Source organism: Somniosus microcephalus, chromosome 16, assembly GCF_052327205.1.
Source record: "Somniosus microcephalus isolate GS21.2 chromosome 16, FLI_Smic_1.0, whole genome shotgun sequence".
Classification (NCBI taxonomy): Eukaryota; Metazoa; Chordata; class Chondrichthyes; order Squaliformes; family Somniosidae; genus Somniosus; species Somniosus microcephalus.
In genome coordinates, this window is record NC_141002.1 from 44,434,836 (window position 1) to 44,451,895 (window position 17,060).

Consider the following 17,060-nt stretch of genomic DNA (forward strand, 5'->3'; position numbering starts at 1 on the left):
AGATGAGACCTGGAACCAAGAGCCTAGATATTACACTCCAGGAAGTGCGGCAGAGTGAGATTTCAGGCACCTGTCTGACCTTGTGCCAAATCTTGGTGATGGAGTCATTTGAATACTAGGGGTGGGTGCCATTAATGGTGCAAAGCGAGCAGAATTGCAGAGCAACTCCTTGCCATTCCATCTGGGATGGTTGCGCAGGCCCGTTTGACTGAACATTTAAAATCTTCAAATTGGCTTACATGCTTCGCTTTCACTGGTGTGCCCAATATCCAAACTGCAAATATTCAATAATAATACAAAAGCAAAATACTGTGGATGCTGAAAATCTGAAATAAAAACAGAAAATGCTGGAAATACTCAGCGGGTCAGGCAGCATCTGTGGAGAGAGAAACAGAGTAAACGTTTCAGGTCAATGACCTTTCATCAGAACTGGAAAATGTTACAGATGTAACAGGTTTTAAGCAAGTACAAGGGCAGGGAAAATAAAATTAAAAAATAAAGCAATTATTCAATTATTGATTGGGCTAGAAATTGGTTTGCACTGATCTCCTGGTGCAAACTGGGCACAGGGAACAGTTCCTGGGCTGGAACAGATAGGCCCAATGTACAGGTGTTATTGGGCATTGAGCCTCATTTAACTGAGACCGGCGAGGTGCGGATGAGTGCTGGGCATCATCAGCACCACTTACACCCAAAACCACTTAAGTTTGTGTTTTTCTCAACCTTTTACACTGGTTTAAGTTTCAATTCGCCAGATCAGGCCCCACCCACAAAACTGCCCCCGCTCCCCCTCAGGTCGTAATTTCAAGATTCCACCGATTCCACTGGTTCAGGAAGGCTCTTCAAATTGCGCTTATTTTCTTAGGCGCACAGGCATTAGGTACGTTTTACAAGCTTTTCATATGTAATATTCATTGATTTAGGTGGAGGACTAGACACCCTTATTTTTGGTGATAAACCCATTTTCAGCTGTATTAATAAAACTGCACCATTTACCACTCAAATACATCAAGGAATACTTTTAACAGAAGGAGAAAAAAAAAGAAACGATTACCTTCTGTTACGCTGCCCGATTGCACTGGTTAGTTGAAGATTTTACATTTGTAATTATTGCAAATGAATTTTATCGGAAACTTGTACTGGAACCTAACCAGCGCAATTTCAAGTGCATTTTGGGCGCAATTTCCCGATTGCACCCAAAGCAGAAACTCTACCACACTATGGGGGAAAAATTCAGTTGGTTTGTGCCTCCCGGTAGCGCCTTTAAAGGGCGCTAATGGGGCGCAAAGCAACTAGCGCCCATGCGCGGCGATGTTTGCACCGCTCACGAAATTAACTAGACATTTTGCAGCGGCGCTAAACACTGGCCACGATCTCCTGCGCCGGCAGATCGTGACATCAGTTGAGTGTGCAATGCCCCGGTAGCGCCCAGGACCAGATATTGAGTGGCGCCCCCTGCCTTACTGCCTGCCACTAGCAACGACAGGTTGAGGGGAGCGTTTTGCAGTCAGGAAGGGACTGGGGGAGCGCTATTTAAAGGCGACCGCTTCCTGCCTTTTTTTTTGGTGACATTTTTGCACCACGCATTCTGAGAGAGAGACTTCTGGAGAGATTCAACGCTGTGTGAAGGAGTTTTGGGTACTGAGCAGCACGTTGCAGGTTCATTTTGATTTGCCCTTCCTTGTATCGATTTAGAAGAGACTGTGGGGGCTGCACTCTGAGTTCTTTCCCTGGGTCTCTCCATTGTTCTTTCCAGCAGTTTTGATGTACAGGTCTCTCCAGGCCGAGATTCAAGGCTACAATGAGCAGGATGGAGAGCAAGATCAACCCTCCCCTTTAAGAACTGGCCAGCTCCAGTGTGTCTGAGTTCCATTGCTGACTGACATCACATGAGCTTCGCCAGCGCTCTGAGGTAGCGCCGCGCTCCTCGGCCTTTGCACCTTAAGACAGTTGTGAAGCGCCTGATTTAGCGCTCCAATCACCTCCAGGGGCGATAAAAGCCAAGTTTGCAGTCGGAGGCGATAATTAGCACCAGGCGCTAATCTTTGCGCCTGGCCGATAATTGCGCCCCAAATGGGGCGTTACTGAATTTCTCCCCCTATTTCTCAGATAACTGTTAAGAATCCTAAGTGAAATAAGTTTCAACAGTCTCAAATCACTTCCTGGTATATGTAAGTCCATGTCCACAATTCAATATAATTTACATTTCTGCCAGTTGCACTGAATATATAGGGATAAACACCTAAATGTTGGTATGTGGAATGTGTCCTTATGAAGTAGGATTTAGGCATTTTGTCAGTCATGTTAGGTGATATCCACATTGAATTTAAAATTGCCTAGGAGTGATTAATGCAATCGTTGGATCCAATTCCATTTCCAATCCCTGACCTCAGTGACTATGAAGAATTTAGCATACAAATATCTTTAAAATACTGTTCATAAAAACATGTATAAATGCAGTCGAAAAGGCACTTACTTCCTGCTATTTTGATAAGTTCAAGGGCATGCCTGCTAAGGTAATGAGAGGTTCTGCGACAGATCCTGTTCATCCCACGATAATGCAGGTATAAACCAGAAATGCATTCTGCTGTCATTCTCGAGTTAAGGCAGTTAAATCAATTGTACCAAATCGAAGCTTAAGCAATACAATTGGTCAGGCCAAACCAAACTGAGGCCACTTTGCTCAATTGGGACAAGGACAAACCGCTTTGATTCAATAAGTGCTAACTTATTGCCACGTTGTGAACTATTCAGATCTGGATTAGATGAATTTTTAAACTATATTTTAAACAATTTTCCAATTGTTCCATATAGTTTACTTACAAAAACTACCATAATTATGCTTTCACAAGAATATTATTCAAAACCTGTTTCTGTCACTGGAAATACATTTGATAATATACATCATACGTAAAAGTTCAAGATTGGAGAAAGTCCTCAATTACAGAAAAATACACCCAATACTTCCCTATTATTTCAGTACTAAACAAATGCAAGAAGAGCTGGCAATTTTTGGCTCTTCAATTTTCTTTCTGTTCGACCCTCCTACTGGAAAATTAAAACTTAGTGTTAGGACTTTGATTTGGAAAAGAGACTAGCGATTCCAGTGGTTCAGATTAAATATGCTTGACTCAGTTCACATTGAATGAAGCCAGTGACCCAACGCTATTCACTCATCCCTATTTATGATGTTCAAGGAAAGCAATCCTCAACCAAAAAGAAAAACACAGATTGAGGAGGAAAGACCCATTGAGGAGGAAAGCATAGGGGTGTAGTAATGGAGCAAGAGACTTTGTAATCAGCACCAAGAGTGAATTTCTTCTCTCATTGTAGCTTCTTGTAGATAAGGCTGTAAATTCTTCTCTAAAGTCGTAAATTAGACTCTTTGCCAAGGAGGTGGTATAAATGGTGGATATGTTTGGTGATTTCTGCAGTAAATTTAGTTCCATTAACTTGACACTGAAGGTCAGTGAGAGCCAGCTGCAAATAACTGCCCCCTCCTCCTCCTCTCCCTCTGTCCCCCAACCAGCACCCTGTAATCCTGGACACAACACAGCAGGTATTTGGATTAACCTAATGAATGTTTGTGGTCATACTTGTGCATCACAGTAGCACAACACAGAAGAAAGCACGCCAGAGCTTTCAAAGATTGAGAGAGAAGAAAATGTTCCGACTATACAGCGGACGTCTGATGGCTGTAGCTAGCTCTTATTTCATCAAATATATCTGTTGCGACAAAACCAGTTTATTTCAAACTTGATTCCCAATGTACTAAGGGACGCATGTTTTACTGAAAATATCCTAGAATCTACCCTCTCTAACTTCAGAGCAGATAATAGGAGTGAAGAGGAGATATTAGAGGTGATTCTAAGATCTGGCATTCCCAGTGGGGAGCAGCGCTCACAGGGAGCACATCTTGGGAAATCACTGACGCAGAGTCCAGAATTTTCCATCCATTTTTGGCTGGAAAGTCATAGGGCTGGATTTTGTCAATGGAGGCGGGACTCCCACTTTTTGGGTTGTAGTCCCGCCTCCATCGATTTGTGGCCAACCCACGCGATTTTCCTTTGATTGACCTTGTTGAGCCCGCCCAGTGGGCTCAACAGGCCAATTGAGGGACACCCGGTTACAGGTGATGTCAGGGATTGACATTTCATCTGTCACGAGCTTTTGACAGATGAAATATCAGCGTTTGACAGCTCTGTGAAGCTGTCAAACACTGACGATCTGACTTCTAACTTGAGTCCTTCTCCACAGACTCAGTTAGAAATCTCTCCAGAACAGAAAGCAGAATGCTGCAACTTTTGACAGCTCGCGGCCATTCTGCTTTCTGTGCCGGTGAGATGAGAGACTCCTGAGATCTGAAGGAAGGAAGGCTGCATTAGTAAGTAAAGGTAAGTAAAACTTATTTAAACACTTTACACACACCAAACACACTTACCTCTGCACTCATGCACCCATCACTCACCTGAACACCAGACATCTCAAACCTTTCAGCCCGACGGTCCACCTCGCTAACTTGGCGTGGTTTGGAACTGTCGGGCAGCCCACACTTCAGGGCTAAAAATAGGGATTAGGCCAAAAACTGCCTGTTAACAGGCAGTTAATTGGCACCAATCCCCTTCCCGCCTCGGGGAGGCGGCTCCCAGCACAGGTCGGGTACCCGCCTCCTGGGAAACGAGCATGGAGGCCGGTTGGGGGCAGGAAGTGTTTGTGGTCCCCAATTCTGCAATTTTCCCCCACTCCTGCCTCCATGGGGCTTGGAAATTCGAGCCCATAGACTGCAGTCCTGCAACTCTGAAAGAACACTCCCCATTGGGAGCATTGGATCGTGCAATCACCATTAATATACTCTACAGCAAGACAAGTATAATTGTAATACATAGTCATTCTTAGCAGCAGATTATTGTAGTGCATTAGTAGCTGTTTAGCTTCATCACCCTCATAACTCAACTGTTGGTCACACTGGCCACATGATTCCACAAAGAACTGTGATCATTTTCTACCCAACGCCTGTTCTGTTACTTTTATAGTGTTGCTGCCCAATCATTTAAATTATAATTTAACTTTTATATTCACCATGCAAAATTGAACTGCAAATTTTAGGAATCCTGTATTACTGCAAGACATGAAGCACTGATCTGAAGTTAACTTTTCATGTTTAAAAAAAAGTGTATTTAGTGTAAATTACCCAATAACTGATCAAGCTACCCAAATCTTTCTGGAGGTATGATCACACTAAATGTGGGATTTACATGAGGGAAAATTGATTTCTTTGAAAATAAAACAAGCCAATATTCCATTAACTGCTGATAATGAACACTGAATGATGCCCTTAAAGGTAATAATTCTGAAATTGTTCTATGTGCTGTTTTTAGTGCACTGGTGAACACATTTGCTAAATTTCTGTGTACCCTATATTTAGAAAATTGTTAACCCATATTATTTTAAAACAGCATACAATGAAATTTCAACCCTTAAATGTCTTCAACTATGTATGTTTGTTTAACAAAGATGGTCTTTCTAATGTTTTTATGTTTCTTATTTTAATGTGTGTGATTTAGCCAAAGGTTTGAACACTGGCCCATATTGAATGACCTTTATTGGATTTTAGAATGTGAACATGCAAGTTACTCCAGCACATTGTCACATGCCTTTGACAGCCAGATCCAGAGCGGCATTGGCATAGGACCAAGAGCAGATCACCCATCTGCTCTCTTGGTGAATGGTGTTAAGAGTTAGATGCATGGGAGGTGGGTGGGGAGGGGTGAAGAAAGGAAGATAATATCTACACGCAATAATGAAATTCAAATTTTGGAAAAAAACTCCAGATGCAATGATTTAGAGGCACTTGATGTGGCAGCACAGGAACCATGGAGTGGTGTAATAGGGATTTGTGCCTTTGAGCCTCTTTCCCATTCCCCCATGCTGCAGAATTGCCATCTGTTATGCCATTGTGCCTGGCACTTCCTGCGGGGTAACAGGGGAAATTGGAGGATATTCACTCCTGCTGCTGATTACAAGTTCTCTTTCTCTTGCACACCTCCTAACAGTTGGCAGTATTGGTGGAAGGTTCGTCAGCTGCCTGCCTTCTTGGCAACAGGCGATGTATGGGGATATCCAAATCGTGACCAATACAGAATAACTTGCCCTCACCAAAACAAAGTTTGGGGTGGGGAAGCAAAATATTAAGTTAGGTAAACATTTTTCATATATATCCATACAAAGGGCTATAAAAATGGCAATTGTAAATTCAGCCATAACATTGGGTAATGCAGAAGATGGTAGTTCACTTCACCATAGAGAGATAAATATGCAGGTACAGGAAACTTTGTGATCTCCGGCACCGACGGGACCGAGCTGTTGCCATCCCATCAAAACTGCCGGACAAACCAGTGCTAATGTTAAAACATACGGAAGCTTTTGAGCTCCGTATCTAGCAACAAACCCTGTTGCTACAGCTTCTAAACAGTCGGCCGTAGCTTGCAAGCGTCTCTGTAGCTAAGCAACAGCTTTAGCTATACCTTGCAGAGCCTGACTAGTGAAAAAAAAGCAACGCAAAGAAAAAAAACTTACTGAACCGACTCCTGAATTTTGCCGGTGGCTCGAGCATTCCAGACAGTTAACCTCCGGATAAACCAAAGTTTCCTGTAATGACCCCAACAGTCCTGACTGGATGGTCGTATTTGTTTAATTTTTCCCCCTTCTGTACTATAATGGTGAGACAGTCATCTTTCAATATAATATACTCTTTGACAGCACAAGATTGGGGGAGGGTGAAAAAAATTACTGTTACCAGTTGAAGCTGAGCCAAATGTGTATCAACTGGACAGGCTCAGGGACACCTGTGAACAATAAGAACAGTATGCTTCATTGCAATTCAAAAATCTGTTTTAAGTATTTTGTTTGGTCGTCTTGGGGTTTTTATCTGTGCTGCAATTAAGCACAATATTGTATACAGTTTGAGTTGGTCTCAGAGCAGTATTTCCAGGCCTCAGATATGTCACGTATGTCCATTTTCTACAAATGCCTTTTCAGTCTGCAGGTGAAATGTTTGCATCCCTGAGTAATGGAAACTGGAAGTCATATGTTAGTCTTTGGAGACTTGGGGTCAAAGTTGGAGGAAAAATAATTTATTTTTTTACTGTCAAAAGGAGGAATGAGTAGAGTGTGTTGCCTCGCAGAACACATTTATATACGTAAGACTGGAAATGACTGTGTGCATTGTTATCAAATAAAAGCTTAATGCACTCACATCAAGTTCCTCTCAATGGAGGCATTAACCCGTATATTTTAAATAGGCTAACGCCCCTGTTAAAATAGCGGAGAGAGAAATTTGATATGGCCACGTTAAGTGTTCATATGATAACATCACTCAGTCATTTCAAACTGAGGTTGTTTCAGATTATGTTTCTTTCGGTAAGAGCCCATCAGAGTTTGAGTTGTATCTGAAAGCATAATACCAGGAGGCCAGTGCCCAGGAACTCAACAGATACATAATTACTGAGGTCACTGAAGCTGAGCAGAAACACCCAACATGCCCAAGTGTACAAATGTTTCATTTTGTCAAAACATGTGGTCACTTTTTTTTGCATAGCACACATTCAAGTTTACAAAAAACAATCTATATTAATGAGCAGATTTATTGTGGGTCTATATCCAGAATTTTGGAATTGTAAATAAAGCACCCAATCTGTATATTCAAGATGGTGGATTTGATATCAGCCGCTGGAATGTTTTCATTGGTGCTCTTTGTGGCGAGATTTTAACTGTGAGGCCTTCATACACAAAAAAATCGCCATGAAGACTGCTTCTTAAACTCTTCAGCAATAGCAAATTGAAAGGAATATAGCAAGATCAGTTCTCCCCCTCTCCATGTCCCATGCCTTAGCAGATGTACTGCTGAGAGAAAAACCGCTTACACCGTTTATGCTATTGTCACAATTATTAGTGTCCTTCACATCCCTGAAAGAGGCCATGGCATCTTCAAGAGGAATAAGTGAGATATTGATGGATGGAAGATTGGGTACATCATTGAATTATGCAAATAATCTTGCCCATAAGTCCCCTGAATTTTTGTTTAAAGTAAATGCCAAGCATAGAAATGTAGCTAGCTGTACCTCTCTGTCAGGGAAGAATATAAGTGGAGTGATAACTGAAGTGTTCACACTGTAAATTAAACATGGTGTTTCTTCTCTCTCCAACTTTGGTGGGCTGAGGTACTTACAAAGTTGTATTTTGTCTGCTTTTGTTTTAAAGCTGAATGCTGAGCTGGAACAGTGTGAAAAAGAAAGTTCAGAACTTCAGGACTACGCCAACACCATCTTGCAGCAGATCGCAGACCACTGCCCTGACATCCTTGAACTGGTAGTCAATGCCTTAGAAGAATCCTCGTGAGACCCTGTGTCTGGACATCAGTGCTGAGCTAAGAAATGAGCAATGTTGCTGCAGTTTTTTAGAATTTGTATTTTTTTTCTTTCTTTAAAATTTACTGCGGTCGCGTGACATTGACCACACTCATTGCAGTGAATAGTTCTATGCAAATTTTGGTAAAAAAAAGTAATGCACCAAGTTTCAACTGTTTCTGTTGAACCCTATAGATCCTAAAATGACCAGAAGCCCCAAAATTGTAAATCCAAAAGAGGTAGTGAGTATATGCAATTTCTTAACTCTCTTGGAATCTCTTCAGCTTCATATTATTGATACTGAAAATTTCTCTATCTGGCACACGCAAACCGGAATGTCCCCAATAGCACTCAAATTGGTTAAATAGTGCATATTAAACCTCTGTTGAAAATGGTCAGGTTCCATTTCAGATCTCATTGCATGACAGATGATGGAGTGTTGACCAACTCTCCAAGACTGTTTGAGTCTTTGGGCAGCCATTTTCTTTAAAAGCTGCAAAGGAACGAAAAAAGAAAACTATGGTTAAACAACAATAATAGACTTATCTTGTCATATACCAGGGAATTGAGGACTGCAGCTTAGTTGAAGGATGGACCTGTGGTTTCATCTTTCAAATCAATTCGCATGTCCTCAGTTCCCTGGACTGGGATTGGAACTGACCTTTTCATCCTTTAAATTGTTGTGCCTGCCCTAAATTCCCCAGTAAAGGCAGTTGTCCAATATTATTTTTTACCAGATTCCTCAAAGGATCTAGACATTTAAAATAGTGTTTTTAAACATTTTCTGGGTTCGAAAGGGTTGGTGCTATGCACAAACACAGTCTTACAGGTGAAGATTATACCACAGGCCTGTTAGAACTCTGGATGGTGTTGATACTGCTAATAGACATGGTACATAACTTTAGAAATCCATGGCTGTAAGTTTTCAAACAAACACTACAAGTTTGCTTTCTTAATAGAGTGGAACCTCCATTGGTCTGCCATAATAGTGGACAATGGAAATTGGTAGATAATCAAGAACCTCCAAATTTTGGCTTTACACATATAGTGCAGCAATGCAGTAGGCTTGGGAATAAAGACAAGTACAATGAAATTAACATGAATTGAATTTCATGTTTCTTGGGCTGTTGTGGGTGATTTATGCCATTCATTAGGAGATTAGCTTTAATGGGCTGTGGTATAAAGTGATTTCTCATGCAAGCAATTGACCTGTGAAAATTCTAACAGGTAATTGGAAAGAGAGTTAATTAGAATGTGGACAATGGAGGTTGCACTGCACAGGATAAAGACACTTGTAACATAAACTCTACATAGATCCACACACAACAAAAAATATTTAAAGCACAGCACTGCCAAATCTGTACTTGTCAGTCCATATATTGCATTTGTGGACAGCATCCCCCTCCCTGTCATTACACTTTTAAAACATTGGTCTCCAATGCAACACTACAGTTGTGAATTACCAGTACAATTGATGCTACTTAATTGCATGGTTTTAGTTGTGCAACAGAGTGTTTCTGCATATCGTACTAAGGTCATATCGTACTATTTTGTCTGAAAGGCAGTGCATTAAAACAGTCAGAGCTTTGAATATTCTTGGTCTTTCAAAGTTGAACAAATGGTGCAATGGTGACCAAAAGAATGATAGATTTGTCACTACTTTTTGATAGAATTCCTTTGAGAGGGATGAGTAGCAGAGGGAAACTGCCATGGAAAAATATCTGAAAGAATTTGACAATTGAAGGAATTTCAGAAATCATTGAAACACATGTCAACTGTGACAATTCCACCCGTGATACTGAAAACAAAAGGTTGATTTTTAAAAGCCTTGGTGATCTGTAATACGACTGATCAATTTTGTGTACACATTGATCCAAATATTTATGCTACTTTGCACAGTGGTCTGAATCTTACAGAACTACATCACGTTTTGACATTTTCATTCTGCAATGTTTGTGGAAATTCAATGCCTCACATTTTTCTCAGCTTCTGATTGGGCTTAAAACATATTTTAGCAGTGCACTGTACACTGGCATTCCTCTTCAGATAATGTTCATTACCGATGAATAGCCTTGAAGCCCGGTTTCTCTGTAGATGTGCTGCAGCTTACTGATATCAAAATGTAGCAATTTGGAATCAGTAACCACCGATGTTAAACTCCCCAGAGAATCTGTATGAAAGAATGATTAATGCTACATTTTGAACTAGTAAACTGAAAGCACGCCTAACAATGATTTCAAAGTCACTCGTCAGAAGTGAATAGGAATGGTTTTGTGCAGTGGAAGACTGTTAAAATAGGTACTGAATCACTTTGCACAAAGGGAATTAAGTTCAAAGCTGAGGAAAACTGAAAGTGGAGAGTTAAAAAGCCCAACCTACTGAAGAGGACACTAAGGTGGAAACACACTTCATTATTTCTGTGTCAAGAATGTTTTTCAATAACAATCTTAAAGTATGTCCTCATATTTGCTTTGGTACCTCTAAAAGAAGTCTCTGTGTAAACAGTTGCTGGACTTTCCCTCTGTTGCTTCATGTTAACTGATAGATATAAATTGTAACTTAATACTCTATAAAATGCAAATATGCCTCACAATATGTCTCAAATTTCCCTCTGCAAGGCTTGCATTAACGGTTGACTGCTAAAAGTAGACTTTTTTAAACCCTTGTGACTCACAGAATAATATCGAGGGTCTATAAATTGAGAAAAGAGTTTCTTATTAAGTCTGGCACCTCTTCAAAATACCTCTCATGAACATCCTGAACAGAGAAATATTGATTGTTGGAAAATTATAATTTAAACCATGAGAGAAAACCTTGTGGCATTTCATCTTCATTATCTAAACCCTGAGATTAGATTACAACCTTATACTTACAATCTACAATGTTATTATTTTGAGGTGAAAGCTCTGTGTTTTGATCCCTTCCTTCTCAGGGCCACAGACCAAATGTGGCTACTAACATGGACAGGCAACCAGCTTCCAGACCTCTCTACAGTGCTGCTTTGACTAGGTCAATGGGAGATGCATGAGGAATGACTTTATCTCCAATTTTCTTTTATTCACTCCCTGTAGAAAGTTCGTGACCTTCTGATGCTAGACCAGGCTGCAATGGGAGTGAGAACTTTCTCTGAACACTGCTGTTTTATAGAGTTGTAACATTAGATGGAATGAATTTCCAGATCTTAAACAGAATGTTAAGGGAATTGGTAGCTTAGTATATATTACGTATGTATCGTTGGTGACTGATTTTGTAGAAGCAACGAACTAACTAAAATACAGATAACAATGACATTGCACTAGTGCAGAGAATGTGACGCTGCTCACAGGAGCTTACTTTCAAGCTCGAGTTCCAAATACATGTACTATTCAGCATACCAGTGGGGTAAGATTCCCTCTGGTAGACATTTTCTTCCCAGATTATACATAATAAATGAACTAGTCCATAAGATATTGGACATACATTGATTTTTTTTTTGTAATACTGCTTTATTTCCTGAGAGTAATTTAGGAGTTTTTTTAATCCATTTTTTCACTAATTTTTAGTAAATCTGATTTATAACAAGAATGTGGGATTTAGTTTCATCTTGTTTCCATCTAGTTCACGTTCTTTCTCGGGTGTCAAAAAAATGTGTTTCCAAAACTAAATATGCTGGGATGGAATTGAAAGAAATGCTGCTCTGTCCACAATAATTTAATGTAGGGAATGGTGGTAGGATGTTTTTTCTTTATCGGTAGTAATTTAGGGAGTGGGGAATGGACTGAAAGAGACTAATGTGTTTTGTTTTGAACCAGCAGCATGTCTCTGCTGCGCTCTCCCCCAGCCAGAAGGTGTGTATTTAGATCCTTGGTCTACCTGTTACTCTAATTTACCTCCTTCACAGAGGGAGTTTTGTTAGTTAGTGGCAATACAATTGCTGATAGCAGTCTGCCATCAGCAGCTGCAGCATTCAAGGGCAAACTATGTACTCCTTTAAATGTAAGCATCAAAGATTTTGTTTTAAATATATATACACATACCATAGTTGAGTTAGCATGTCAAGCTGATAGTCATTCCTGTACTTTATAATCGCATGAAAGATAATAACACCTTATTGGAAAAGTGATGATTTTCACTCACTGTGTTGCAGCATTACTTCTGAAGATTATTTTCTGAAAAAGGAAGCAATGTATATTTAGACCACACCTAGTGCTCTCCACAACCAAAATGACTTAGAATTATAGATAGTGAATACTGTCCTATGGTTTTCCTGGAGACCTACATTTAATCAGAGTACAAATCTTTGATTCACCATCACGTCTAACACTGCATTTTAAAAATAAAAACACCCACGCTTTTGTTGCATGTGAACATCTAAAAATGCGAAATGTAGACTCTTGTTTGAAAAAAAGCAAAAGACTAGACCCTAAGGTAATGTCTGTGACAGGTTGAGGAGACACTGAGGCAGATCCAAGCAGAGATGTAGCTCCACTCACCTTACCTTCATATTCAGAACCCCATATTCATCAGTATGTCAAAATGTCATACTTTTCATTACAGAACTTGCATTGTCTACCCCGTCCCCAATTTTCTCTCTTCCTTCATGAAGGCTGTGATGCACTGGGACATGGTGGAGTTTAGATACACTGAGACATGGTGGGGTTTAGATACACTGAGACATGGTGGGGTTTAGATACACTGAGACATGGTGGGGTTTAGATACACTGAGACATGGTGGAGTTTAGATACACTGAGACATGGTGGGGTTTAGATACACTGAGACATGGTGGGGTTTAGATACACTGGGACATGGTGGGGTTTAGATACACTGGGACATGGTGGAGTTTAGATACACTGAGACATGGTGGGGTTTAGATACACTGGGACATGGTGGGGTTTAGATACACTGGGACATGGTGGGGTTTAGATACACTGGGACATGGTGGGGTTTAGATACACTGGGACATGGTGGAGTTTAGATACACTGAGACATGGTGGGGTTTAGATACACTGGGACATGGTGGGGTTTAGATACACTGAGACATGGTGGGGTTTAGATACACTGGGACATGGTGGGGTTTAGATACACTGAGACATGGTGGGGTTTAGATACACTGAGACATGGTGGGGTTTAGATACACTGGGACATGGTGGGGTTTAGATACACTGAGACATGGTGGGGTTTAGATACACTGAGACATGGTGGGGTTTAGATACACTGGGACATGGTGGAGTTTAGATACACTGAGACATGGTGGGGTTTAGATACACTGAGACATGGTGGGGTTTAGATACACTGGGACATGGTGGGGTTTAGATACACTGAGACATGGTGGGGTTTAGATACACTGGGACATGGTGGGGTTTAGATACACTGGGACATGGTGGGGTTTAGATACACTGGGACATGGTGGGGTTTAGATACACTGAGACATGGTGGGGTTTAGATACACTGGGACATGGTGGGGTTTAGATACACTGGGACATGGTGGGGTTTAGATACACTGAGACATGGTGGGGTTTAGATACACTGGGACATGGTGGGGTTTAGATACACTGGGACATGGTGGGGTTTAGATACACTGGGACATGGTGGGGTTTAGATACACTGAGACATGGTGGGGTTTAGATACACTGGGACATGGTGGGGTTTAGATACACTGGGACATGGTGGGGTTTAGATACACTGGGACATGGTGGGGTTTAGATACACTGAGACATGGTGGGGTTTAGATACACTGGGACATACAGCCTCTGGTACCTTACCCAGGTGGCCATTCTTCATTTGTGAATTGGACAGTGAATGTCAGCAATCAATTTGTTCATGAAGCTATCAAAGCTGACCCTAATCCCTTCATCACCTAATGTCCATGTGTGTAATTTCCAGAAGAATCATTGATTAGTGATCAGGAACCGGAATCCTGGCTGTTTTTTCCCCTTCCTAGCCTGAGTTTATTCAGGCCACTTATAGAGATCCTAATTCCACACCAGTTGAGATCAGCTAACTCAACATACGGGGTGGGGTGGATTGAACTTGGACCTTTCCTGGTAGGCTGGCTCAGCACTATGCTACATAAAGCATTTAATCACTAACATTTTCATTGTATTAAGTAAAATGTGCTTATCTGGTGGTTTTATTTGGGGGAGTCCTAATCTGATCAGTAAACTATTTGAGCTCTCTTAATTTAAAACCACTATTACTTGGCATTAATCAATGAACAGCTGACTGACGCTGCTTTCTGTTGGAGTATAAGGTTATGCTGGTCATGTAGGATGGAATATGTGACTTCTATTAGCAAGTGGGTGACAGAAATATTTTTCATCAAAGACCACATGTAATAATAGACAAGAGGGAGTTATATTTGAAATAATAGAGAAATGCAGGGAACTTAAGTGTAGATAAGTAAATGGCCGATTGTGAGTTACAAAGCAGTAATTCAATTGAGTTAGCTCTGATAATGTGAGAGCAAATCTCAAGTGGTTTCTGAAGGTCAACAGAGCCAGTAGATTGAATTACTGCCTAAACTCATTGCCCAACAACGTTTCTTATTATAATATATAGGTGATAGTTTTGTTTTGAATAGTTTTGAAGTTTGTGTGTTGAGTATGGTAATTGTGGTGTACATGGCAGAAAGAACGTTAGTGATGGTTATAGTATCATTCAGCTGGTGCTGTAGAAACATCAATTTTGGGAGCGACTAGATTACTGGGAAACAAACCAAATAATATGCTGTTTGACTAACTATACACAGCTCCTCAAATCTACTAGGTAACACACTACCCAGTGTAGTACAGGAAACTCTTTGGTATCCGGCACCGACGGGACCGGGATGGTGCCGTTGATTAAAAATTCTGGATAACTCCTGTTATTGAAGTGTTCATACTTCCGACAGCGCCAAGAAGCCGAGTAGTGGCAGTTTGGAGAACTACCCCCACTGACTAACTCGGCCACCGCGGGAGACTCGGACTCGGCAACATTTCCGGTTATTGAGGTGTTGTTTTCGGAGTACGAATTTTGCCGGTTAATAGAGAATTCCGGATATTTAGGTGCTGTTTAAACAAGAGTTTCCTGTATTAAGCCATAAGGCTTTAGGTTTGAATTCTAGTTCGTGCTGGATTCAACTACCTCTGAAAGCATTATTTGGGGTGCACAAATGTCTCCTGGAGCTCTGGAGGAAAATTAGCCAAGATTCCCACTCCTGATTGCTACCCAGTGACCCCGATGGAAAGTGTAGATGTGGGGGTCAGATGAGATGCTTTCCACATTGTGTTGGTTTGGACTGCGATTCTCCTTATTCTGAGTTTCTGATGTCAGCTAGGCTGTAGTAAGGAGATGATGAGGGGAGGTCAGACACTTCCCTATAGGGACGATAGAGACCTCTCTCGTGGCTGATTTCAAAGTGATAATATTAGGAGCTTGGGAAAAGGACCGAAAAAATAACTATAATAGAAGTAGTCAGATCCAGAACCAGGAGGAAACTACTTTATTTGACTTCATCATATAACAACTTTTTAATTAAAGCATATTTTAATCTGCTCCCCAAGGAAAACATATTCATATTTTGTAAAAATGTTCCCAATGACAAATAATACAATGATTGAATACAGTGTCCAAACTGAGGGGTTTCAGCCTCTCTGCTTTTCAGTATCTGGTGAAGCAATTAACACTCCTCCAGTCCCAGCTCTTCACACACACACACACACACACACACACACACACACACACCAGAACCATCCATTCCACACCCATCTAACAGAATATTGACAAGGCATTAAATAAATACGTCACAGAGTACCTAATGTCCCTGCTGTATCATTGCCTGAGTTTCACCTCCATGTGTCCTTGTTCTGTTGCATTTACTTTATTGGAAAAGAAAATCGGACAGAGTGCAAAACGGGCTGCCGATTTACTATCACCCATTTTGCGGTACTGTCCAAGATAAATTTACACCCCTTTGTCTTTACGTTCTGTCATGAGTGCCTGATTTTGCACTTATGGATCATTGGGTCCTGCTCAAGGCTGTGCCTTTTTTCTCTTAACATGGATTTTGGTAACTCTTCCTCTGCTTTAACTTTAATTAAAAGGAATACTGGTGTATCTTTCTGCTGTCATTATTTTCCACTGTTTATATGCCATCTGGTACAAAAGTTAAAACCCTTACCCATTTCCTGGTAGTTGAGACCTCAAAGCAGTGATCGTTCCTAAATATTTTTTGAAGGTATAGGGGGAGAAATTCGGTGGAGCTGCAAACGGGGCGGCAAGCTCGCCTGGGCGCCGGAATTAGCGCAGCGATCGGAGCAGTTGCGACCGCCGGAAATTCAGCTTGAACACCGCAAGAGGGACACGGGGCGAGGCTTGAACACCGCAAGAGGGACACGGGGCGAGGCTCGAGGCGCTCCGCGTCCCTCTTAGGGCGCTGAAACTGAATATCGCAGCGCAACGTGCCGCAGCGCCACACGCTGTGGCAAGGCGCGCTGCGGTACTGCAGGCCTTCCTCCCATTCTTAAGGGGAGGGGCCTGCACCAGCGCGATCAGAGATCGCGAGTGCCGACAAAAGAGCCCGGCACCGAGGAGAAGTGCCGGGCTCTCGGAAAACAGCCGGCACTGCCGCGGGGGGAGATCAGGAGGCCGGGGATGGAGGTGCTGGCAGGCGGCCGCCGAAAAAAACGGCCGCCCCG

At 41.5% G+C, this 17,060-nt stretch overlaps 1 protein-coding gene across 3 annotated transcripts in view; it reads left to right on the top strand.

Annotated features, from left to right (window-relative positions):
- Positions 1-8,567, top strand: part of LOC147106110 (ELKS/Rab6-interacting/CAST family member 1-like) — a 1,260,296-nt gene extending 1,251,729 nt beyond the window's left edge. For all 3 annotated transcript variants that reach the window (XM_086008889.1, XM_086008886.1, XM_086008887.1), the window contains one exon: positions 8,260-8,567. In XM_086008889.1, the coding sequence (XP_085865015.1) occupies positions 8,260-8,397 (138 nt within the window). In that variant the 3' untranslated portion in view covers positions 8,398-8,567. The remainder of the gene's footprint in view (positions 1-8,259) is intronic.
- Positions 8,568-17,060: the final 8,493 nt, after the last annotated feature.